This window comes from Labeo rohita, chromosome 10 (assembly GCF_022985175.1).
Source record: "Labeo rohita strain BAU-BD-2019 chromosome 10, IGBB_LRoh.1.0, whole genome shotgun sequence".
Classification (NCBI taxonomy): Eukaryota; Metazoa; Chordata; class Actinopteri; order Cypriniformes; family Cyprinidae; genus Labeo; species Labeo rohita.
The window spans coordinates 23,958,963-23,986,780 of NC_066878.1; the positions used below are offsets into that span (position 1 = coordinate 23,958,963).

Below are 27,818 nucleotides of genomic sequence, written 5' to 3' on the forward strand. Positions count from 1 at the left end.
CTTCCGAAAAACGAAATGTGTTATGTTTGGGTAGCTGTCCCACTGCATTGTGATTGGCGAACAGCTTAGACAGTGTTTCGGTACTGCCGTGCCCCTTGACAAAGCAGCAAGTTCTGTGTACAACACAAGCTAGATTAAAGTTATTCTTACATTTTAAATATGGATATTTTTCTTACAAAAACGCGCCGATTCGCTACAGGAGGCCTTTATTGACCCCCGGAGCCGTGTGAGGCACTTTTTATTATGGATGGATGGACTTTATTGGACTTGTTTTGTACTGATGAAGAGAGTACATAATGCGGTACAGTAGTGTTGGGTCCTATCGTCAGCCTGCCAGATTGCAGACACATTATATTATCATGCTAATTTATTTACATTTTATTATTTACATACCTAGTTTCATTGCCCGAAACCAGCTCCAGCAGAAAAGCAGCCTAACATTAACATTATCAAAGAACATCACCACTGATTAGCCTAGACTATTCTAGTGCAAGTTTATGCATTTTAAAAAAACGCTTTCATTATAAGTAAAGCTATCTACACTGATTAATGCATTTCTAAAACTGGTGTAGATCGTGGCGCGTTGCGGCTCTTACACGGCCACCGGAGTAAATCACGGCCACTCTAGTCACTGCTTGTGTTTATACCCGCCACGCTGTGACTCGTTAAAGTGCCTCAGAAGCTGCTCTCCGTGCTGCATCGCTAAAGTTAGGCTAATCCCCCACCTCCTCCCTACCCACCCCCCAGCCTTTCGAATTTCCATAGGTGGGATTTATTTTAATGATATTCTAATGGACCGCGTTGTGACATCATAACATGCGGAAAACAAACGCTGTAATCCAAAGGAGTAGTTCGTTGTAGTTTTAGAAAAGGGATTTTTTAAAAACGAAATATCTCCCTTTGGAGTGGACTTTGATATTTGTAACTTTGTTTTTTTTTTATGCCCAAACATTCACACCACACACTGACTAAAATTCAAAAAGGGAAAAGCATAATAGCACCCCTTTATGAATGTTGTTGGTTATGACTCACTACTTTGGTTTTGCAGACTAAAGTTATTTAAATATTAATAATCACTGAAACTGTTTTGTTAATGTTTCTTCCCTTAAAATAAAACAAGAATATGCCAAATTACTTAAGGTTTTTTTTTTTCAAGAATTCTTTTAGCAAGGTTTTTTCCCCTGTGATTTAAAGGCTGTTTTATCACCCTGAGAAACATTGTGGCTTGTTAAGAGTGTCTTTTCAGAACGACTATGGAGACGGACTCAAATAAACTTGAAAGCATCAGTGTCAGTGACTGTGAAAGACTGCGTGTCTCTATTTGATTGGCAAACACTACGCACATGGAACAGTTTGTCACATCTCTTGCAGTATTAAACAGTCTCTTTTGATACATCAAATATCTCATTTCTCTGTCTGCTCTAGTTACACACTGTCATTTGGTGGCTGACCGTTATGTATTATTGAATCGTTCACAAGTCTAATGTTGCTGTGTTTATGATTATAGCCTTGTTTGCAGTTGTGACGTACTTGGCTGATCATCTTGACGCAACTGATATCCAGAAGAAACCGTATATTGATGTAACAGTATTAGCGAAGATTGTTGTGGGAAGTCTTTGGTCATAGCTAACCTAGTTATTCATAGCGGAGCCTTGTTTGTTGATGGAATGCATATTAGTGGTGCATTATTATAATTACTAGTGCTGTCAAAATTAATTTTAACATTAATTATAGGGCTGTGACCGTGGTGGTAATGGACTAACCTCCGTTGGTGGCGTGGTGTCGAGATATATAATCCCGAGTCTTTTCTCTCTTTCCCATTACACTGTTGGATTCATTAAAATAGCTCAGTTTTGTTTTTAATAGGAACGTGGTTATGTTTCTTTTTGTTTCCTTATAAAGTTAATTTAGAAATATGTTTGGATTATTTTTGTTTGTTAAATTTAGGTTTTTGCTTTTTAAAGTAACGACGAAGCGGCCAGAGGCAGGCAGTGAATTGATCACAGCCTATGTTTGATCAGTTTTGCCTTCTCAAATCATCACGACTTGCCTAAAATAAAATCTTCAGGCATATCACTATGTGCTAATCAGCGTTGTCAGCGTTATCACTAATGTGCTTTGCCGGACATGGAGGCGCCAGCGCAATCACTTGCAAAAAATTAAAAATACGCCATAGTCTTTGCTCATAAAGGTAAGCGTAATATATCATCCGGAACTGTAAAGGGTCTTATTTTATTTGCGTGCAGTCACAATATCAACAAAATGTTGTGCTTTTGTAAAAATAAAGAAAACAAACAAGATGTGCTTTCTGATGTCTCAGTGTTGAACAGGAACGCTGCACAAAAATGAAACAAAACTTAGTGAGTACTTGCCTTACAGTCAGGATAAATACAACTATAGAAAGCTTTAAATTATTACTTTACAACTTTAAAACAAAAATCTAATCGATTCTAATCGAAAACAAAAACTCTTTCATTATAAAATCCGTAGAGATTCATTTCTCTCTAAAGGCACATCCAATGAGCAGATGGAGAGTCAGGATCGTCGTCCTTGCGACACTGGCTCAGAAAACACTAAGTTTATTCTGTATTTTATGCTTGTTATAGATTGTGTGACGTCACATGCTATACTGTAGATCTATATCGTAGACCACGGTGGCACAGTTGTCATTGTGACTGTCACAGGCCTAATTAATTGTTTCAGTATAAGGGCAGGGCTAGGGTTGGCCACCCCACTCACAACTGCTGCTTCTGTCTTTTTTCTTGACAAGAATTGCATTTTAGACGCAGAACATCTTTACAACCACATCAAACAGGAGACTTCAGATGCACACTCCAACTTAGGAGCATGGGAAAGGTACAGGTGATGAGGCAACGTTAGTAGAACAGCAGTGAACAATAGTCAGATGAGATGTTGTCAGGCCACATGTTAGTGAAAACGAATCAACCGTTATACTGTGCTTGTAGCATGTGCTCTTCAATTGCAGGTTGCATTACAAATGCAGCAGCGCGTGCTGTAGCCTGTATCATTTCATATTAAAGTGTGAATTAAACTATGAATATGTGCATCAGATCTGCGTCACGTTTAGCAGCAGCAGCTCTTAAAGTAATAGCAGCCAAATAACCTAATAACCCAGCTGCTGTGATATATATGTTAATCAAAGAACAAAAGAAAAATGAGGAAATCAATAACTTTTGTAGCTTTAAGGATTCATCTATATTTTATTTGGTGTTTTGTAATTTTATTCAGTTTCTGTATATTGCTGAAGGGCACAGATAAATATGACATTTATTACAATGGGTTTATATGAAGATTGTTCACTTAAATTAGAAGTTATTATTTTTAATTATTGTTATTAAGTTATATAGGTCTAAAAATGTTAAAATTGATAGCTCTCAATTATACTGTAATGATGAATGGCTATAGTCAATGATTAAATATTAGGGAAAAAAAGAACAATTTCCAAGAGACATCAGTAATATTGATATCAGTGATACTCACCTTCAGTCATAAAAAAGATGCCATTAAATAAATATTAAAAATATACTGTCTTTATGTTGCTTCTACATTAATTAGAAGATTGAATGTGAAATTATTGCAATATAAATGTATCAAAATATATTTAAAAACTTTAAAGTTAGGTGGGATTAATCACAATAAATTTCAGAAAAAATGTGTGATTAATTAGTTAATTTTTGTTTGATTGACAGCAATAATAATTGCACATAAAGTTTAGGAGTTTGTTTTCTAAATCTATTGCTGAGTCCAAAACTGAATACTTACCTACTGTATAGTATGCAAAAAAAAAAACATATGTCCTTTTTTAGTATTTGAAAAACAGTAGGCATAAGGTATGTGGATGACTTACTACTTTTAAAGATTCTGAAGTGTGCATTTGATGAACACCACTATCCCAGGAGGCCACGGGAGACGATTTATGAATGGTAGTGAAGTCACATAATTGACCCTTTGCAAAGACCCTCTCTACTGTTGCTATCATGTATCGTTACATCATGTATCATTCATAGCACCAACAGACAAGACAGGTTACACTCAGCCTTCAAATTTTGTAATTTAAAAAAAAAAATGAAAACAATAAATACCTTTTTGTGGCTCTTTGATGTGTTGTGACTGATCGCTGTAGCGCCGCAGTTCAAGCGGCATGTGAGCCGATCATCTTTTCCTCTTCACTAGTTATAGCTTGAAATAAACATGAATGAACATCAGAAAATATCTTGTTTCGACTGCTGAGATGTCAATGCACATCATTTTTCAAGTCCACAGAAATAAATCTACTCTCCTGTCTGGTTTGTTTGTTGGATTAAATGACAGATTCAGCGTTACGATTTGTCAGATTGCCTGTCAATCAAAATCCTGGCAAAGGCCCTGCAAGCCCAGCTATAAACTTCACCATGTAAGGAGGGACTAGATATGGCTCTGATGTATATATACTGAATGATGTCTAATAAGATCAAGTGTTGACCAGTTGACAGATTTACAGAAGTAACATTTGAATGTTCTGGTCCTGCTCTTGTCCTGGTATACTGAAATCCCTTGAGATCTTTGCAGTCTTTGAGATCTTTGGATTTGTTGGAGGTCTGGCCTTTAGAACAGAGACATGAGCGACGGTACGCCTCCGTGTAATCAGACACCAATCACTGCCGCCACACTTATGACGCTTCTATTCTTATCAGACCTATTTTTGCTGGACTCAACACACACATAATGCTGAAGGTGTTTGCCAAGCTCTTGGACAAGACACGTTGACCTGTGATGAATTTAACAGAAACATAAACCTTAGTTTTCAACACTAGATCTATTGTATTGTGATTTTAAACCTAGCAAACCAATGTCTTGCTTGTGAAGTGTGCTTGTGCATGTTTCTTTACAATAAATGGCACCTGATTGCTCAGTGTCTTTGCACTACGTATTGTCAGTGTAATTGTCTCTTGTTAGAGGTTAATGCACATTCATTTAGAGAGATCAGTATCTGATCCAAATTATTCTGATTGTTCTCTTGCAGGTCCAGAACAAAAAAAAAGTGGGATAAAAAAAAAATAAAAGAATGAACATATCAGGTGTTTTATTTAATAGAGATAGTTAGATAGTTGTCATAGCAGGATGCTTGTGGAACGATCGTGTGATATCAGGTTTATAAACGCAGGCGATGTGACGCAGCTCATCTGTCTGAAAATAAAGTGTTAAATCAAAGGTCAAAAGATTAATAACTGTATATTAGATGGAAAATCGCAGCGACTATCTTTAGACAACTGCTGCTTTACACAAACAGAGGACAGCTTATTCTTTAGTGTTATAGATCCCAGTGTGGTGATGCTTTTATTCTTTTAAAGGGTTTCGCTGGTCCTTAAAAAAGGCTTAAATTTAGTTGCATCAGATTTAAGCCTGTAAAAAGTCCAAAATGCCTTAAATAGTACAATAAAAGTCTCAATTATAATTTCAGGAGGTGCTAAATTTAGGAAAAGAAAGACAAGAATCATGATATGGCTGGATTAAACTTCAAAAGTCTATGATTTCATTGAAAAAAAAAATAAATTGAAATGTGGTACAGGTGCTACATGAATATATCTCTGAAGGGAACAAACTGTCTTCAGAAAAGTTTTAATGGCATTTTCATTTCATCTTACCTACAGAATGTGTTAGTAAAGAATAACTGACAAGGAGCTGTTGAATTATTAGAAAATAATGCACACCAGAGGTGGTGATACGGCCATAACGTGAAGCGGAGTCACTGTTACACCACATATTTGCGTTATTTTCTAATAATTCAGCGGACTGGAGTCAGTTATTCCACTAAACTACGGTTGCCACACCTCATAACTGTCACAGTCCCCTGGACTATTTGTATTGGTTTTTCCCTCTTGTGCCCATATATGGTTTTCCTGTTACTGCCCTCATTATTAGTTAACCTTGTATCACCTGTGTCTTAAGTTCATTGCAGTCACCTGTCTGTATAAGTTGGTTTCAGTTCAGTGTTTGTGGTCCGGTCTCTTCAGTGTATACGTGTGTTTCTGCCTACCTTTTGTGGATTTACCTTTTCATTGCATTTCCATTGCATTTCATCTTTGTGTTGCGCCTTGCATCTCACGTGCTGCGACAACAACATTGTTCAGATGATTTATTTCAAGACATTTGTCAGGTTTTTGTCTTTAAACCACAAGGATTAATTTCTTATAGATCTCATCCAACACCTCTGTTGCTTATTTCAAAATATTCTTCAATCCCCTGCTTTGTGCTTTCTTAATCACCTTTTCAGGAAGTTGCTTGGAGTGTTTTTTTTTTTTTTTTTTTTTAAATGTGCAAATGCTTACCGTTTACGTTTGCATGTTGACATTTTAAGCCGTTTTCTCACAGTAACTGACTTTCTGGTGAGCGTCCAAATGTGCTGACCGTCCACGATCAAGGTATTTCCAGAAGGACTGATGCTTTGCTTAATCTGCTGAATGATTTATTTCTGAGAAATCTGAATGTGACCTTTAGCTAGTTGTGGAGGGTAAGAGTCTCTAGAGAAGAACGTTACTGAAATATTGATATTCTTGTTAATGAGATGAACTGATGGAATAATCTCGACTCATTCCTCGGTCCACAGGGAAACTCATATTATCTTAATCTGTGTCGTAGTCCATCCAATTAATCACTCATTAAACCACATCATTAAAAGCAGTTTTTACTGTATACCCAAAGATTTTAGATTATTCCTGGAATGTCCAGAATTTAAAGTCATCAGATGTTTTGGATTCACAAAAGACATTGCCATTTGACATTTACGCATTTGGCAGATGCTTTTATCCGAAGCTACAGTAATGTTTTTTTTTTTAAATTATGCTTTTAATCAGCAAGGATGCATGTAATTGATCATTGACAGTAAATGCATTTATAATGTATTATAAATTGTTATTATTAAATGCTGCTCTTTTGAGCATTTTGTTCATTAAAGAATCCCGAAATGTGTTACGCCCACAAGTTTCTTTAGTAGCAGTTCAGAATATCAGAATGATTTCTCCAGGATTGTTAATGTCTGCTAATAATAACTTTGCCACTATAGGAGTAAATTACATATTACCATATGTTAAAATAGAAATTTATTTTAAACTGTAATATTATTTCAGAATATTGTTATTTTTACTGTGTTATTGATCAAATAAATGATATTCCTTGTGACAAATGACAGCAGCTGTGACATCCACAAAACTGCATAGATTTATCATGTTTTTAGTGTGTGCTGTGAAATCATACAGGCACCGTATAGATCTATATGGCATGTACCTACTATACTGGTGGAAGCGAATGGAGGTTTATTCTAAGTAGCAGTGAAGTGACCTGTCTGTGTGTTCTCTGCGCCGTATGCCGCGCCGCACTGAGACGGGCTCCACTGCTGCCAGTGTTTCATCCTACACATGCATTTCCACACCATTTCAAGACTGCGCATAGAAGCTGCATGTGTTATTTTTATAGGTTATACAGACACTCACATGGTCTCCTGTACGTTTTTATGAAGCATTGTGTTACGTATATGAATGTAATGCCTGTAGCATGTGTGTGTTTGACAGTAGTGGAAAGTTATGGCTTCATGTCTAGTAAATCAAAATGTTACTCAATCTGAATGTTTCTCAGTGCATGAATTATCAAGTAGAATCAAAGATCTGAAGTGCATGTGCATTGCCCATTAACCTGCAGGTCACACTGAGCTGTGATGCTTTAATGAGGTTATAAAATAAGGTGAGTTTAATGGTCAGCAGGCAGATAAACAGACCCTATAAAGATTTCATTCAATTAGAGTACATCAACTGTAAAGTGCTGTAATTCAATATATCAGACACTTTTAAATGCATGATGAAAAGTGTCCACAGGTGACGGTTGTGCACATTCACTGTGTCGTAACCAGCTGCTACATGACATGCTGCCAGAATCATGACCTGCATGAAGCAAGTCAGAATGTTTTTGATGTTTAGATGTTTACCAGTGAGATTTCACTGTGGGCTGACTTTTTAAATTAAAGTGATTTTTTATTATTATTTTTTTTTTTTGTCAATGGTTTGTTAATATATTATGCCATATATAACGACATATTTGCATTATTGGCATTTTTTATTAATGGCATTGGCAAGTGCTACCCAGGCTTCCTGGAAATACGTGCCCCTATCTACATTTTTGCAAAACTCAAAAAACAAACGTATTCATATGAACCACTGCAGTTCTTAGTTGAAATAAACTGTAGAGGCAATCACACAGAGTTTCAATTAGGAAAGTCTAATTTTTGCACAATATTATGCAACAACATCAAAACCGTTTTAACCTGCTGTGAGATTTGAAAACTGTGAACTATAAACTATGATACTTTTGAACGTTAGCGTCACATATACGGCTTCATATGCATGGGTTTTCTAACACAGTAGGTTTGTTCAGTAGCTCACGTGATGTGGCATTGAACTCAAGGTGGAGCATGCCGGTGTAAATACCGTGAAACTGTGGTTGGATAAAACAGCTTAAACCCGCTAAACCTGCTAAGTAAATTAAAATACCACTTCTGCATTTGTTAACACTATCGGGTAGGTTTAGTGTAGAATATGTTATTTTCCAACATGATAGAGCAATGGTCTTCAACCGGGGGTCCAGTTGGATCACAAATTTTTTTGTTACAAAAATTAAAACATGGGTAAAAAAACATCAGAAAGTTGATTTTAAATATAATCAAAACGAAACAAAAGCAAGAGCACTCCTAACTGATACTATAATATGTGACCCGTTCTGGAAAAATGTGTCAGGCAAAAGAAGTGAAACTTTCAGTTTTGGTCGAATTAAACATCTAAAATGATCTTTATTTGTACATTTTCTGAGAGGAGTACCTTTTTCTCTGCTCACTTCCAGATGATGCACTGCTTCTCACCACAAGTTGTAGGTCAAAGCGCAGCATTCCAGCTTTGTGAATATTCATATTGAATTCTCGATGAGTCTAAACCAGTCAAATATGATTTTCAAACCCATGCTGATGAAAACAAAACAAACGTGTTCGCAGACGTTTGCAAAACATGTGCTTAAGACGCGCCCGAGAGCATGCAGTCTTCCAATAAAGTACATTATTGGGAAATAAGTCTTGGCAAGATTCACACAAACATTGTCTTACTTGGATGTTTAGTTAATGGTTGGTCAAAAATCTGATGTGTAGAATTATATTAAATCCACGCATCCATGTAGGTCTTTATATAGATCTGTCTCAATGTTAATCAGACATTAAAAGAAAAACGTAATCATTGCTTCTCTTGATTAAACTACTGTTTATTTGCGCTTTGTTCTTATTTTTAATAAAGATAAAATAAAAATAGTGCTTTGGAATCTTCAGAAAACTTCATCTTGATTTTTCTCAAAACAACTCTGCTGACTCTATCGCTGCAGCTACGTAATTTTTTGTCCGATTCCAACAATATCATTTCATATTATATTTTAATGGAGAATGTGAAAATAAAAAGAACTCATTTTTGAACATTTGCTCATTCCAACTCATTTTGCCAGCACGGGTCAATTGGCGATTTAGCAAAAACTCACCCACTCAGCGCTTAAAATGCCAGAGTTTCTCTTCGGTTATGACTTATGCTCGCTCTCATGAATCCTCTTTCAATAACAAAGAACGATACGACGTAAGTAAGAGATTCATTATGCAGTGTAGACAACTTTATTGATTTTAACGGAACGTTATATGATTGCGAACTGAGATGAGTGATTGTAAAGTGATCGGCCTTTCACACTTTCAAGGCTATATGGCTATAATCCTTGAGAGGACCGACGGCCAATTACACACTGCAGAGTTTTGGAAGTAACATCTAAATGCGTGATTCACATTGAAGCTGCAACAGACATAGTGATACTAGCACAGGACACAAATATGGCATATGGCAAATATATTCATATCAACATATTTTTTAATTCCATTCCAATGATTTGTAAAAGTAATGCCTTGTAAACAATCTTAAATGTGTCACTGTACATTGTTATTCTTGACATGGATCCGCTGCTCCATCCCACAGTAAAAAATTAAAAGTGAAGTTTTAGTAAGCTTGAAGCTAAAGGTAAAGTACATATTTATTTGTCCATCTGACAGTAGGCCTAAAATAAAAATGTGATTTTTTTTAAGATAAAACTTATAGCTGAAGTTCAGGTAAATGTAAATGCCCATCTGACTAGTAAAAATTAAAATGTATGACTCCATATGCTATGCAAATCCATTAAAATGATATACAACCACTGCAAACAACTAATGAATTGTGATTGTTATCTCAACATGCTTTTATTATGAATAAATCTTAATTTTAACAATAAAATGTAATATACGGGCAGTAATGCACGTGCAACAATAATAATCTGCATAGTTCTGATCTTCTGTCTTAACATAATATACATACAGTATAACATAATTCATTCTTACTCATAATACGATTAGTTTCTATTAATATTGAAGGCTGTATGCTTAATATGTAGCTCTGCTTGATCTGTTTTATTCTTTTAAATATATTTTAAAAGAAAAATTTCTAGTTTAGTAAATATTGTGTAAAATAAATATAAATTCCATAGCAACATGTCTTATTTACTATTTTTAGTGACATACATTGGATTTATATTGGCCATCAGCCAACTTGCTCTCAAAGATATCAGCATCAACCAATCAAAAAAAAATCCATGTTTTCATGCATCTCTTATCATAATGGTTTATAAAAAGCCAGATCACGAGATTGATTACTTGTTGCTCTTGTCGTGCCTCTATTTAGAACGCGGTGTAAATTTGTCTTCACACTGACAGCAATTAAATCATTCTACTCAGACGTTCCTCTGCAGTGTCCAGTCGCATCAGCTCCACTGTCTTCACTCACATTCATCACTGATGCTGTATAACAGACATGTTACACTCCTACACATATGTATAGGTAAAATCATAATGCTTAATATTGTGCCTATAGTTACAAATTACATTTGAAAGAGTTTTTTTTTTCATGTAGTATGTGAAACGTTGTTTTTCTGTATTCTGATATCCAACCATTGTTGTATTTTATTCAAATCAGATTTTATTCCTGATTTGAAATGTTATTGAACAAATCTGAGTTTCAGGAAATACCTGGCCCAGAGCATTACGAACATGGCCATCACATGAGCTAACTAGGACACTGTTGATGTTCATCACCACATCACTGCTCATTAGAAAGTTCATAGAACTCAACTTTGTTACATTGCCCGAGGTCGTTGTTGCTCATGTCACCTCTAACTCTTGTTAAGCTCAATGACTTCCAGTCGCTTTGTCACTGTAGATCAGTATCAGTATAAACACGCCTTTAGTGAGATGACATGAGTGCTGTCAGTAATAGCGCAGTCTAAAATTTACAGAAAACAGCTGGTTTAGTGAGTAGGTTAAATAATACAGAACCTGGCCAACTGGCGCAGTAACCTTTCTATGAATGTGCAACAATGCATGGGTTAGAAAAAGTGACCCTTTTAAGCCGGTCCGTTAAATACAGAGTTCAGTCACTCATTTAATCAATAATGTTCGTATCAGCAGCCAATGAGCTTGCTGATTAACATTCAAATACTTTGATATTGGTTGCTGTTGCAGTTCCTGCACGCTTCAGAAACCCTCCACCTCCCTCAGCTCCACCTTTATAGATCTGCTACGGGGTAATTTCATTTTATATTATGTATGGGTGTTATTTCATAAATGCATTTCTTATATGCTCCCAGCAGCATGTTTGTGGATATATTGGCAGTAGCAAGTCTCAGTACTTGCTGCACTAGCAAAACTGAAGATTAATCTTTGGCAGATCGGTCAGACAAAGTAGACTGGTCAGTCTGGAGTCATTGTATATTAAAAGCATTGTGCCGTAACTCTCTCTTCTCTCATTTCCAAAAGCAACATTTATTGTTTTCACTCTGGAAAGTGCTTTGTTTTGAAATCAGTCACATTGTGATTTCAGGATGTGCTGTTTCAAATCAGAGCCGCTGTTCTCCTAAGGTATCAGTTTTATGTTAATTTGAGGGTTTGTTAATATACTTATGATTATAAAATTAGGTTTGATTGATCCTGATTAATTATAGAAACCTGTTTGATTAATGGGTTAATCGATTCACAGTCCTGTCAAATACTTAAATCCAGTTATAAATGTCTTGCTACATTGTTTCCAGTTCTTTAATACTTTATTACTTTAAAGGAGAAGTCCACTTTCAGAACAACAATTAATTTACTCACCCCTTGTCATCCAAGATGTTCATGTCTTTCTGTCTTCAGTCCTGAAGAAGTCCTGTCCTGGTTTTTGAGGAAAGCATTTCAGGATTTTTCTGCATATAATTGACTTCATTGGTGCTCTGATTTTGAACTTCCAAAATGTAGTTTAAATGCAGCTTCAACTATAGTCATTCAATACGTACTATTGAATCACGTCAAAAGGTCACACGAAACATAGGTGCAACTACAGACCCAAAGCGAACGTGCAAAGATTAAGGAAGTGCAAGTAAGTCAAATGCTGTTCACAAACAAAAAGGTACAATGATGCCGGACAATGCTGAAGTTGTAGGAGAAAATGAGATCGCCATACTCTAACTTTTTGAGACGGAGTACACAATTCGTAGCGACATGGACGCGCATCCCAGAGCCTATTCTACACAAGCTTTTGTGCTTAAAAAGTGTAAAAAAAATTATTTTTTGCCCTTTGAAGCTGCGTTTAAACTACATTTTGGAAGTTCAAAATCGGGGAACCAATGAAGTCCATTATATGGAGAAAAGTCCTGAAATGTTTTCCTCAAAAACCATAATTTCTTCATGACTGAAGACAGAAAGACATGAACATCTTGGATGACAAGGGGTGAGTAAATTGTTTGTAAATTGTTGTTCTGGAAGTGGACTTCTCCTTTAATGCGAGTTGACTTTTAGTCAGACTGTAACTGTTAGAAGTCATTGTGCAAGTTGTAAAGCATTATTGTTGCTTTTATTATTTTTATATAGCAACAAAGACCCATGAAATCAAATCAGCAAGATTTGTTTCTTCCATTTTGTAAAAGTGACATCAATGCTGTTGGCTGTAAAGCAGTGGATGCTGGTTGCCTGAGGATCCACACACGCTCTCCAGCTCACTGTAGGGAACAGATGGGTCTGATGATGCATCAGGCCATTGGCTCACTCGTCACATTAAGGCATATTGTCTGGCAAGTGACCATGCCGTCTTAAGCAACCTGATGACAAACCTGCTGAGAATAATATTAATAAAACCTTCGTCAGATGTGTTCAAAAGTGCACTTTATAACAAAAACGAAATGTGACGATCGTCATAAAGTAGAAATTTGACGTGCAGTTATTTTAGCTGTTGTTCATATTGATCAAGTCTTGCTCATATAAACAGGAATCAGAAGGGTTCTTATGCCTGTGACTCATTTCAGTATAATGCAGCTGAAGAATGAGGCGGTAAAACTATATTTGACCTTTTTCCTTCCCCTGGCACTGAGGCTGCTAAATATATTTTGCCATATCTAAAATACCTGTGGAAATGTTGCAATTTCAAACAGGAACTCACAACATCATTTTAAATGTCAAGTTATTAAAAACTACTGTTTGCTTACAACAGCACAAAAGGCTTGTATTTGTATAAATGTAGTTTATGCTGTTCATCTCTAATTTGTACTGCGTTGAGTGTTTAGAGCTGTGGCACAGAGGGTAGTGCATTGCTTTAGACACATGAAGAGCTGTTGTGCTCATGAGGCCTTGAACTCTGGATCACATCCCAGTCCCGTTCCCCCTCTCTTATCCAATTAAAAAAGGCAAGAGACAATAAACTACAATTATTAAAAAAATATGAATAATAACAACAAATGATGCACAAAATTTACCAGCATGCATGTTTATTTAAAATATATTTTAACATCAGATACCCTCCCAACGTACTGTATTCAGACACAAGTAAAAACACATTGTCCCTCTTTAACCACATGTGTTTCTATAGTAAGAAGTATTATGATGCCTGGACATGCATACCTACAGTGCTTTTCTGTTGTGAGCATCGCTCCAGAACTGACATCACTACCTACTGTTCGTGATCTGTACAAGCTGTTCCATCATTGCATTCTTGAGTGATGCAACACTCTTTTTGTGACAGAAATGTCCTTCAAATTGTTGGCTGCCTGTGCTGTTTGGAGCATCAGTCCAGATCCACATAAAAGGAGTAATATCCCATAATTGATTTGTATTTTCTGTTCATTGGTCACATGACACACACTCTCACACTCATGTCTTGTCCTTAAGTAGCACAGCTCTGAAACTGTTTGGCTGCAGTCATGTAGAACATTTCAGCTGAAACCCTGTGTAAAGCCTTTTATACTCTTAAAAATGAATGTTCTTTGTTGGCATCTACACCAATCAGGCATAACATTATGACCACTGACAGGTGAAGTGAACTCCACTGATTATCTCTTCATCACGGCACCTGTTAGCGGGTGGGATATATTAGGCAGCAAGTGAACATTTTGTCCTCAAAGTGTTAGAAGCAGAAAAAATGGGCAAGCTCAAGGATTTGGGTGAGTTTGACAAGGGCCAAATTGTGATGGCTAGACGACTAGGTCAGACTATCTCCAGAGCTGCAGCTCTTGTGGAGTGTTCCCCGTCTGCAGTGGTCAGTATCAATCAAAAGTGGTCCAAGGAAGGAACAGCAGTGAACCGGCAACAGGGTCATGGCGCATGGCAAGGCTCATTGATACACGTGGGGAGTGATGTCCGATCCAACAGACAAGCTACTATAGCTCAAATTGAAGAAGTTAATGCTGATTCTGATGGAAAGGTGTCAGCATACACAGTGCATCACAGTTTGTTGTGAATAAGGCCGTGTAGCCGCAGACCAGTCAGGGTGCCCATGCTGACCTCTGTCCACCACCAAAAGCGCCAACAGTGGGCACGTGAGCATCAGAACTGGCGCATGGAGCAGTGGAAGAAAGTGGCCTGGTCTGATGAATCACATTTTCTTTTACGTCACATGGATGTCTGAGTGCATGTGCGTCGCTTACCTCGGGAACACATGGCACCAGGATGCACTATGGTGAAGAAGGCAAGTCAGCAGAGGCAGCATGATTCTTTGGGCAATGTCTGCTAGGAAGCTTTAAGTCCTGCCATCTATGTGGATGTTACTTTGACACGTGCAGACCATGTACAACCTTTTTTAGGTTAAAGTTTTATTTTTGGGCTTTTTTGGGCCTTTAATGGATGGGACAGTAGAGAGATGACAGGAAAGTACTAGGCGGAGAGATGGGAGCAGGATTGGTAAAAGACCCCGAGATGGGATTCGAACTTGAGTCGCCACGAGCACAGTTGTGCTGTGCTAACCACAAGGCTGTTGGCGCTGACGACCAAGTACACCCTGTGATGGAAACGGTATTTAGGGCCCTATGAAATCCGTTTCCAAATTCAGTTTTTTCATTAAATATCAGCAGATATTATGTATTTGTGTCCACATTTAGTGAGACGACAGACGCTGAAATCACCAGGAGCGTCCCGCGAGCTTCAGTGTGCGTAGTAAACAAAAACTCTCAGCTGCTCAATTCATTACAACAGAGACACGCAGAACATGCAGGATTCACATTTAAATTGTATTTCTGCGGCGTAATGTTTACAGATACTAATCCATATTTCGGTTTGATTTAAGTGTAATGACCTACTTTTGATTAATTCATTCAAACTTTGACAGATTCCGTGACATTCCGCGTTATTCTGTAAATTCCGTTTTTATGACTGGATTCCACGATTCCGTCTGCGTTTTCTGCATAGCGGAAATCATAGGGCCCTAGGTATTCCCTGGTGGCTGTGGCCTCTTTCAGTGGATAATGCACCCTGCCACAAAGCCGAAATGGTTCAGGAATGGTTTGAGGAGCACAACAACGAGTTTGAGGTGTTGACTTGACCTCCAAATTCCCCAGATCTCAATTTCCACAGATTCCACAGATCTCGAATTGAGCAATCTGTCGGATGTACTGAACAAACATGTCCAATCCATGGAGGCCCCACCTCGCAACTTATAGGACTTAAAGGATCTGCTGCTGACATCTTGGTGCCAGATACCACAGCACACCTTTGGGGTCTAGTGGAGTGTTTATATTTACATAAAAATCTAAACATCCATGGAATCTTTATACGGTGAACAAAAAGGTTCTTTAGATGATCGAAATGTTCTTCACACTAAGAAAACTGTTTACTGAAAGTTCTATAACTGTCCCCTTTTGGAAACTTTATTTGTTAAGAGTATGCCCTGTTTATTCCGAGGTAGAATTGACTCAAGTCATGTTACTGATGAAATAAATGTACATGCTACAAACCAAATAAAGTATAATAAACAATAATTCTGCAGGTTTAGGATTACTTATCTACACAGATCCACATCCTACCTGCTCCTCTGAGGAGCTGCTGTAGTGTTCTCAGAAGATGAGCCAGCCACCATGTGCCACCTACTCTGGTGGGCATGAGTGGGTTTTGGCTGCCATGCGTAATTTGAATGCAGACTTCAAATTACACTGTTGAAAGGAGATTAATCTCTTCTTCCACTCTGAAGGAGAAAGTGCTGTTTTTGGCAGCATTCTTGTATGAAAGATCTAGTCTGTGGACATGAATAAACCCGTGATCCTCAGCTTGGGTACATCCCTACTTTCTATGCTGATGTTACTGCTGCACTGTCAGCGGCTATTCCATTCTTTGGCCCTCGCTTGACTGCAGACACCATCCGTCATACCACAGATACTGTAGCCTTTGTTCTTGACATTGGCTTATGCTACTCACTGTCCTGCCCTACGAGTACATACATAAAGCATTTCTTGTTCCTCCACCACACTGTCACTGTTCAAAAAATGAATTTTAAACCTCTCTGAGGCTTTCCTTTCATCATCCTTATCCAACAAAAAGCATTTTTCGCAGGTGAACATTACAAAATCCCACTCTATTTAGCTAGCTAGTGCTCACATAAGGTGCGTCCCAAATTGTGTACTTATGCACTATTCTGTAATGGTTTATAGTATAAATAGTGCAGATAGTGTGTTTATACTGAAAATTCCAAAAATAAAAAGTGAATTTAAATACCCGGATGATGCACTTAACCTAAAAAATTAAGGAATTTTGAACACTTTATGCACTCAACTGTCACAGCTTTAATTACGTAGAGAAGACTCTTTTTATGAATGATAAAATAACCTTATTTAGTTCGTACACTACATGATTGAGTCTATAGTGCATAAGTACATATTGTATAGTGTATAGTGCATTATTTGGGACGCAGTTATAGTGTGATGTGTAACCCCAAAATATGTGATAACATTATATTAGCTGCCTTTTGCCATAAACAGGGATATGATAAAATTATTCCTGACAATCTGCATGGGCTTTACTTTTTACTAGTTAATAATGTGAACCTGGTCTAGTTTTTTTTAACACATCCAGGTGAATTAAAAAAAAGCCTTATTCTCTCTGAATTTCCATTTTTCTTCATGTTCTCCCAAATGTTCAGGCAATAGTAGAGGAATATTAAGCAGGTAAATGTAAATAAGTTCCTCTGAAAGAGAACTGCGAAGGTGGCCGTTGACAATTCACATTTCCACTCAGACAGGTCAACCCCATTTAACTGGCGACAGGTGCTTATTTCATACCGTTCTTGACATGACAGAAATCCTTGATTATGTGTCGTTTCTAATTTCACATGCAAACAGGTTAGCCAGTCATGACTGATGTCATTTACATGTAGAGGTCTGAAAAGTAGACCAGTGAAGGCAGTTTGTGTAATTGCAAGGGTCAGAAAGAGGTTACACAATGATCATAGACCATAGATTGCAACATTTTGATGCCAGAAACCTTACCTAACATTAGAAGTAGGAGAAAAATCAGTGTGACATAGCTTTGGTAGTTTTGAAGCCTGTCATTTAAATAACTTCATGCTGACATAAATTTGCATCAAAAATGGTAAAAGGTCCTTTTGAATGTATTTACACCCCACATAATGGCTGTCTCTCGCAGCCTAATGGTGTCGTGAATCCATTCTTTCTTTCTAGAAAGCATGTGTGAACATCATAGACCAAATGCTGTTTTTTCCTTTCTGCTTCATGCCACTGTGGTATTTTCTTGCTGTAACTAAACTGTATGCAGATATGATGCTCTGTTGGAGCTCAAATAGATATTTAGAGAGGAAAAATAACATACTAAAAATACATGCATGTAAGATGCTTTACATTTAGCGATGCACATGAAACCTCAGTTTGAATCATTATTTATGAAGTGCAATACGCAACAGTCTCGCAGACTTTTGACTGTTGGAATGATGCCTAGTTCACATTGTAGCTTATTCTGGCTGTTCTGAACAGAAAATGAGACCTGAAAAAACAACAGTGATTTCATTTATCTATTGGGACTTTCAGTCATAAGTAATAAGCTGATGTGGAAAAACAGATAATGGCCCAGGAATTGTATTTTCTCACCATTTAACCTCCTGAGACCCTGTGTCCTCATATGTTGACATTTTATTTTAGTGAATTTCTCAGAGACTATGCATGCCACAGTTTTAAGTGGATTTCCTGTAAAGAGCACATTCAGGGCTTTTCAAAGATACCAAATGTTTGGATGTTTCACCATGACCACTCCCTGTCCTTGGTCTTAATTAATTTAGTGATCAAATGTGACACACCTATGGAAATTATCATTTAAATCTTTAATTTTAAACTGTTTGTCATAAATCAACATTTCAGAAAAATGTTATGGGGTTTCAAATCAAAATATTACTTTCTGTTACAAAACAGGACGTTGATTTCATACTGGGACTAAGAGCATGTTTATTATGCATTTTGGGAGACACAACAAATGCATAGAGAAAGAAAATATATTTCAATATTCCTATAAAATATTATATATTATTATGAAAATCTTGTCAATTATTACTCCTGTTATTACACTTCTTTTTTTCATTAAATGTTGCCCCAAAAACACATTAAAATGCAAATTAGGTACAGTTTATAGATGCATTGTATATAATGGCAAAACCCGATTATGGCCATTTTACACACATTTTGCATAAAGAAAAATGGTATATAAAATAATTTTGTTATGACATAGCTGACAATCATCTTTATACAGAGGCCAGAGGAGAACTGGCCCCCCGACTGAGCCTGGTTTCTCCCAAGGTTTTTTTCTCCATTTGTCACCGATGGAGTTTTGGTTCCTTGCCGCTGTCGCCTCTGGCTTGCTTAGTTGGGGACACTTTCTCTTAACACAATATTGCATTTTATTTTATTGTTTTTGATTAACTACCTTTACCTATAATGTGAGTGTTTAATGTTGCCTTTGGCATTGTTGATGTACTGTTTCCTATTTAATACTGTACAGCCGCCTTGTCACAATTCTGTATTGTTAAAGGCGGTATATAAATAAAGGTGACTTGACTTGACTATACAAAAAATGTGTTGCTGTTGAAAAAAAAAAAAATGTGTTTTTGCCCACGTATGTACATTTATGTCTATTTATTTTTTTATTTACTTATTTTTTAATTGAGTCCCGGTGTCCTCTACCGAAGACATACCTTAAAATATGAATGAATTATAATTTTTCAAAAAAAACAAACAAACAAATTATGTAATGACATGAAAGATGTACTACATTTTTCCTAAAAAAATTTCTTCTGGGTCTCAGGAGGACAAAATGTGTCTTTCACTCCATGAATTCAACAGACAGTGCAGAAACTTTTTCACACCTTTTAATTAGGAATGCATGGGCACTAGTTATTGTTATGCACAATAACAAATAAATGGCAGACGCTAGACTTGAGACACTAACTCACTAAAAAATACAATCAGTGCTTCTAAATGCTTTGAATTTAGGCATTGCAACATTATTATGTACAGTATTGTTATATGCAGATCTCATACTGAGATCTACAAAAAAAACGTTGTTTGGAGGAGAAGCATGCACAATTAAATATCCAGTATCTGCTGATATATGTGCACGGTGCTTACCGATACTGATAAATGTAAAAAACACTAATGTCAGCTGATGATTAATATGGTACCAATATATAGTACATCCCCAAATCTCAGCATCCCCTGAACCTCACAAACGAGTTTTACTTTCGAAATGATTATTGCAGCAACCTTGTTAACATGACTGTCAGACAGTCAGATTAGAGCTTGTAAGCTTTTGCCACATTTTGAGACGGTCCATGAGCGTGCTTCATGCTTGTCTCATTAGAGTTTCATATCTGAAACTTAAACGATTAAACCTGCCCGCTCATAATTAGTTTTATTTCAGCCAGTCACGGCGTGTTTATGGAGCATTAGTATGCGCTTTGAACAATTTGAATTATTGATTCCAGTTGAAATCATACTGAGGTGATGGATTTCTCACAGGAGATCTTTGAATTACCGCCTAGAGCCAGGCATGTTTGAAAGAATCTCCATCATTATTCCACAGCCGTTATTATCGTAAACCACCTCAAGACAGCGAGAGTTGTGCTTGAAAGTCTTATTGCATTCAAAATGTAGAATCTTATTTGGCCGTTTCTCCAATAAACTCCAATATTACCGTGCATACTGTATGCATGCCTCAGAGGCAGTGCTGCATTGTTGCTTGGTAAGGTGTGATTTGGTTCTTGATCACCTAAATGAGAGTTCATCTATACAGCTTGTGCTGTTGAGATTCATACTCTGAGTGGCCCAGGATGGCCTGTGTTCTGTGTGCAGATGTGAGTGAGTCCGGTGGGCAGCTCACATTGGCTGTTTGAAATATAAATGAATCGATCTCAACGTTGGCTCACTTCAGAATGGGAGGAGCACCTCCTCTCCCCTTCTCTCTCTCTCGCTCTCTCTCTCTCTGTGTGTGTCTCCCTGACTCTACCAGTCACTGACGTGTTGCTTCCAGGGAAACTATCGCTCAGTATCCAAACAGTCCAGCGAGCGATGCGGGAGAGAGCAGCGCCGCTCGTGTCTTGAAGGCAGGGACGTTTGTGCACCGTTCTGCTTTGCTCGTCTGTTCGTTTTCACTCTTTTCCTTTCGCGTGGCTCGCCGCCGCCTCCTCACACGTCCCTCCTGTCGTACGGAGACGTTCTCGGGCTCTGGATCAAGCTCGATCTCCTCTCTTGCGCCGTGTGCGTGTGAAAGGGCTTTAATCGGAGGAGATGATCGGGGTAAACAGCGTTCAGGGGACCGGGAAGGTCCGCATGCGGGCCAGCGGCTCCGTCAAGTACGGCAGGGAGGAGTCGGTCAGGCGTCAGCCCCAGCACCGCTCCAAGTCTCTCAAAGTGTCCAATTCTGCTGAATTCAACACTGGACTGCCCAAAAAGGAGAAGGTAATGAGCCTGACATTTGCTGTGGTGTTTGTGTGCCTGGAATGGAGATGATTTTTCTTTGGCATTGTGATGCTGTATTAACAATAATCTCTGTCCTTGTTGGACTCGCTGTGGGATTTTTGGACACCGTTGCTGACATGCTGCTGTTATCTCGCATGCCCACTAAAGCTCTTCATATAGCCCTGTTATTAAGTGCAGCTCTGGTGTTGCGTCTGCAGCACTGGACACAAATGCTGCATTTCCCTCTGGATGAGACTTGTCCGTGTCCTTACTTTGGATTTATGTCCTTACCTGAAGCCGACAGGCAGCAGTTTGCTTCTTTAAGTGACGGATGGTTTGATGATGGCTTTTTGTGCCAGTTTTTGAGTGAAATGCATGCTGTTATTAACATCTGTTATTGTGACGGCATTAACGTGTCACCTTGACCCGGGGTAACGGCATCTGTTTTATTAGCCACCGTTTGATTTATGATTCACAGGCTTTGTTTGTGCCAAGGCTACCCTCTCCGGTGTAACTCGCTCGCTCTTCACACCCGTGTGTTTTTTGTTGTGCCGTAAACACGTCTGTGTAATGTGTCTGTGTCCGGCGGGCGGTATCCCGCTGCCATTGACACCCGTCTCATGTGAGAGGAACATGGCTTTGTGTTTGTACACACATGAACACTAACACTTCTAAACTAATATGGGAAAATTACTACACACACATGCAGGAAACAACAGTGGATGTGTGAGATTTTTTTTTTTTTGCATCACTTGCAATTCATTTAAAGGAAACTGATGATTTAGCTGGATTTAGAGGCTTAAGTGATAGAAGTTGCAATATGTGCACTTTGGAGTTTCTGAGTTTGTCACTATTCTTAACTGTATGTATACCATAACATACAAATATTAAAATATTATTTGTTTTACATTTATTTAAGATAGATTTTATATAAATGTAGTGGGTTTTTTTGTTTTGTTTTGCTTTTTGCCTTTATTCATATAGTAGATATAGTATAGGAAGCAGTGTGGGAGACAGTGAGAGGCGATGACGGGAAACAAACATGAACCGGGATTCCGACAATGCACAACCAAGCTATATGTTGGAGTGCTGCCCACGAGGTTATTGACTTTTAGAGAACGTGTGTTTTACATCACAACTATTTTTACATGGCATCACATCAGGACCGTTTTTGTGTTTAGGTTTTTTTAGTGACAAATTCAATTTCTGCATAACTATTGTATACCAAATAGACAGACAAAATAATGTTTCAATTGCGTCAGTGCTATTGGTCATTTAGATACATGCAGTAGTGCTGTCCCAAACTCACTATTGGTTGGGTCAGTAGTTGACAATTTGTGCCTCTAAAATAAATCAGCATTTTGAAATCACCACATTGTTTACACTCTTCAGGAAATCCAGATTCATCATTTTAAATATTACATATTAGGGCTGAGTGATAAATCGATTTTATCGAATGTGTAGTTTACGTCGATTTCTTTGAATGAATTTGTGCATCCTCGTTTCCTTTCCTTGCTTCCTTTCCGCGCATCTTAGCCCCACCCCTCAGGATGCGAGGGAAGAATGCAAGGAAAGCGAGGGATCAAAGGATGAACATTGGGCATTTTTAGGCCATATCGCCCAACCCTATTACATATAACTTGTATTACTAATTACTATTTAAAGTGTCTTTACAGTTTCCTTTCCATTCCAGTTACCAGACTACGTTATTAGACAGTAGGTCACATGCCCATCACCTTTTGCCATACAGCAACAGAGTAAAATACAGCAAATTCTGGAAGGTGCTGTAATCTTAACATTTTCATGTTATCACAAATTACAAAGAAGACTACCATAGTGTAAAATAAATACACTCAAATGCATTTTAAAATATATTTATTTCATGCCAAGTATATTACAAATACATTTACGTATTATGTGTTTAATAAAAATACCCTGCAATAGTAATTTTACTGTAATAAGCTTGTACATTAAAAGTCTGCTAAATTGGAACTAATTTTGTACTTTATGCACTTTAATTGTGCAGAAGTAGTGCTGTAGTCCAACTCAAGATATGCTTGAACTATTGCAAGTATACTTTAGATATTATAATATTTTGCATTTTAAAGACCAGTATTATTTAATGATTATACAGTCCTCATCAGTAGTCACATTAAACTATATTTTAGGCTTAATATTAAGAAATGTGCATTTTGCACAAGTAGTACTCCAAATAAAGTTTAATTACAATTTTTATATAAGTAAGTCTCGAGTTATCTATCAGTAAAGACTTGAACTACTGTTAGTATAGAAAATTAGGGCTGTCAAACGATTAATCGTGATTAATTGCATACAAAATAAAAGTTTGAGTTTGCCTAATATATGTGTGTATACTGTGTGAAATTATGTATATACAAATACATACAAATTCATGTATATATTAAAGATAAATATGTTACTTATGTACAAAATATTTGTATTTATATATAATATCAATTATAGAAAAAAATAATAAATACACATACTTGTAAATATTTCTTAAATATATACACAGACTTAGATCAGGCAAACTCAAACTTTTATTTTGTATGCAATTAATCGTGATTAATCATTTGAGAGCCATGCATTTTAAATGTATTACCTTTTTTTGCAAGGGTAGTCAGATCTCATGTTTATTTGGTTCCAAATTAAATACATCAGCAAGAAGTAATATGCAACTGAATACACTCCATTTAAAAAGTGAAATAAAAATATTCACAAATGAATTTAATTAAAACAACTGAATGTAGCCTCAAGTATTTGTTAGTGAAGTAAAGAGAAATAAGAAATAAATTAAAAAGCAGAATGCTCTCTGTTTCTTGCTGGTTTTGTTGTTTGATTCATGTTAGTAGATAGATCTAATGCAAAGATTGAATAATGTGACACTTTGCAGATTTGTTTGATTTGTTTGTCAAAGACATAACTGGATGGTTTGGCACTGAAATCACACCACAACAGGCTTTTTGACCAGGAAGTGCATTCAGTCATTCACATGCACACCTTGTGTTCACAGATCATGTGTGCACTTACACATAAAGATGTTTAAAAGCAGCCATCTGTTGTCAGAAAGCACAGACTGGTTGCTCAACTTTTTTTTTCCTCATATTTGTATTGGCACAAATGAGTGTGTTGCAGACCCCAAGTGTACGGGCCATGACCCATCGTGTGTCATCATGTAGCAGCTTCACGTAACATCAGCTGACGTGTGTTTAGTGTCATGAGACGGTGACTGTTATGAGATATCAGCCACTTGAGTGTCTGCCATGGGTCACATCAGTGTTACGTTGCTTCATGTGAAATGAGTATCAGATGACGACTGAGAGTATGTCTGTCTGTTTTATCTCGCATACGCATGAATGCAGTTTTGTCATTTGACACCTGCACGGATGTATAGCGTGCTTCTGAACATGTGCATGTGATCTGAAGAAGTAGCTATGTGCAATATTCATGCTAACAAATGAGATTTCTGCAGCATTTTGATGTTTGGTTTGACCTTTCACTCATACTTTACGCAAGAATCTGAGCGTGCATTTGCATAAGTAGTGCAAATAAATTGTGTGACATTTTCACAATGAATTTTACTGATGGCACTGCATGAGAAAGATTCATTAGTCCAGAACAGACAGTGTTTCATCATAACTCAAATTCTAGGGTGGTTGACCTCATAAAAACTCAGTGAGATGATATATTAAATAAAAAAGCACAAGCACTGATATTTGAGAGTTTCTTGAGAAGGTTAAATGGATAAATTGTACTTCAGGTGAATATAAATTCTGTAAAAATGAATGTATACCATACTAAGACTTTGTCTTCTTTCTGTTTTTTCCCATGCAGTCAATGTATAACTCCATCAAGAATGAGAAGCTGGAATGGGCAGTGTAAGTACTTACGCATTCACCACTATTGCTCCTTTTTAAAAAAAATAATAAACAAGAAATTCTAGAGAAAAAGCAGGAAATATCCAGGCATTCCCATGAGCACGTGCAATATTCACTGCCCCACAGATCCTACACCACCACCTTTCTGAAGTGTCAAGTTTCCTTTCCGTCTTTACAAGGGGTGAAAAATGGTTTTATTTTTATCTTCATCAACGCTGGTTCTGGTTCCCGCCACGCACAAATACACAAGAAATAGATGGTCCAATTAAAGTCCAGAAAGTATGTGTGATAGCATGCCTTTGAGTCAAATGATTAGATTGGTGGCATTTCAGACATGAGCTGTAATTATGATCTTGAAAACATGACATTAGACTGACAGTGTGCTTCACTGATAACAGTCATAAAGCCAGACACCATCCCATTGTGCCAAATTACAGCAAGCCCTCGCCAACTCTCTGCACCAACCGCAAACTCTCACTCTGCCTGAGCCGACTAAATGCTTTGGACCTGCAAGCTTATCTCTTGCTGTAACATTTAGCAGTTCTTTAGAGATCAAATATTAATTAATATTATGTTTGATTGTATTCCGTTTATTAAGGCAATAAACCCATGCGATTTTAAAACAGCTAAAGGGCGCAGTTAGACACAACATGGAGCATTACTGATTCCTGACTGATTTAAAGGAGCACTCTGGGTTAAATACAATTTAAGTTTTGTCAGCAAGAACAGAAAATATATTTTTTTTAACCATTAGTTTTTATATTTTGTGGTTGTAAAAGTAAATAGTGCAACACGATAAACATTAAAATGTAGACTTTTTCAAATACAAGGCTTTATTTATATTAGTGCTGTCAATCAATAAAAAAAACTAATTAATTGCACATTTTTTTCAGAAATTAATCACGATTAATCCCATTCAAGGTTTTTACATTTAAGGTTTTTAAAATATGCTTTTATATTGCAATATTTTTACATTCAATCTTCAAATTTATGTCAAAACAACATAAAGACAGTATATTATTCTTATTTGTTAAATATTTTTTATATGACTGTAGGTGAGACTCACTGATACCAATATTTCTGATGTCTCGAGGAAATTCTTTCTTTCCTAATATTTAACTAATGAATATAGCCATTTGACATTGTAGTATAATTGATTGCTATGAATATTAACATTTATTAGACTTTAAAAAATAACAACTTCTATTGTGCCACTGCTGCATTTGTGCATGCAATTGAAATCTGTTTTAAAAAATAGTTTTTTGTTATTATTTTATTTTTTTTTAAAGTGCCCCTATTATGGATTATGAAAGTTTCATTTTTGGTTTTGGGAGTCTCCAACAACAACAATAAAAACACATTTATTTTTAATCTGTTTGCTCAACTACATTTGTCCAATCCCCTCCTTTGCGTGACGAAAATCTGCGGTGATTGGTCTGATGCCCCAGTCTGTTGTGATTGGTCTACTGCGTGCAGCGCATGTCGGAAACAGAACGTCCATCATCATTACATTAAACACCCAAACAGCCATGATATATGTGTAAGCTCAAAGCAGAAACATATTGATGAAGCACTGCAGTTTGTACACAAACATATTGCTCTATTCTTTATCAGAATTCCAAGTAATAACAACGACAAACATTCACTATTCATCGACACATTTTTAGACAATTGCGAGCGAACAGATATTGCTGTTAGCTGATTAGCCAGAGACCTACATGCTGCACAGAGCGAACGCAACTCAATACGTATTTTGCATGCTACAGAGTACGAGAGCAACCATTTTTAAAGGATTACTCAACTTTCAGAATAAAAATGTGTTGATAATTTACTCACCCCCATGTCATCCAAGATATTCTTGTCTCTCTTTCTTAAGTTGAAAATAATTTCAGGTTTTTGAGAGAAAGATTTCAGGATTTTTCCCTATATTGTGGACTTCAGTGGTGCTGAAGGATTGAAGGTTAAAAATGCAGCTTCAAAGGGCTCTAAACGATCCCAACCGTGGAATAAGGGTCTTATCTAGTGAAATGATCAGTCATTTTCTTAAAAAGCATTTATACACTTTTAAACCACAAATGCTCATCTTGTCTATCTGCAATGCACGTATGTATTTTGTGCTCTCCTGTTCATGACAGTTAGGGTATGTCGAAAAACTCCCATCTGATTTTCTCCTCCAACTTCAAAATCCTTCTATATCACTGTTTTACCTTTTGTAAAGGGTTTTTGACCCTCCTTGCACATTCACTTTGTAAACACTGGGTCGGTACTTTTGAAGTTGGAGGAGAAAATGAGATAGGAGTAACTGAACCCTAACAGATTTACCCTCACAGTGCAGAGCACAGCGTCTTCTCCATAGGAATCCGCCATGGTATTTGAGGAAGGGGGTTCCAATGCGGTTGTAAAGATCCCAGCTGTGGAAAAACGGTCTTATCTAGCGAAACGATTGGTTATTTACATAAAAATAATACAATTTATATACTTTTTAATGTCAAACACTCATCTTGTTTCGCTCTGCCTGAACTGTTTTTTTTCCTGTTCAATACAGTTAGGGTATGTCGAAAAAACTCCCATCTCATGTTCTCC

At 37.0% G+C, this 27,818-nt stretch overlaps 1 protein-coding gene across 4 annotated transcripts in view; it reads left to right on the forward strand.

The window, feature by feature from the left end:
• The window catches only part of psd3l (pleckstrin and Sec7 domain containing 3, like), a 118,105-nt gene that overhangs the window by 71,627 nt on the left and 18,660 nt on the right, over nt 1-27,818 (forward strand). For all 4 annotated transcript variants that reach the window (XM_051120335.1, XM_051120337.1, XM_051120338.1 and 1 more), the window contains one exon: nt 25,192-25,235. In XM_051120335.1, the coding sequence (XP_050976292.1) occupies nt 25,192-25,235 (44 nt within the window). The remainder of the gene's footprint in view (nt 1-25,191; nt 25,236-27,818) is intronic.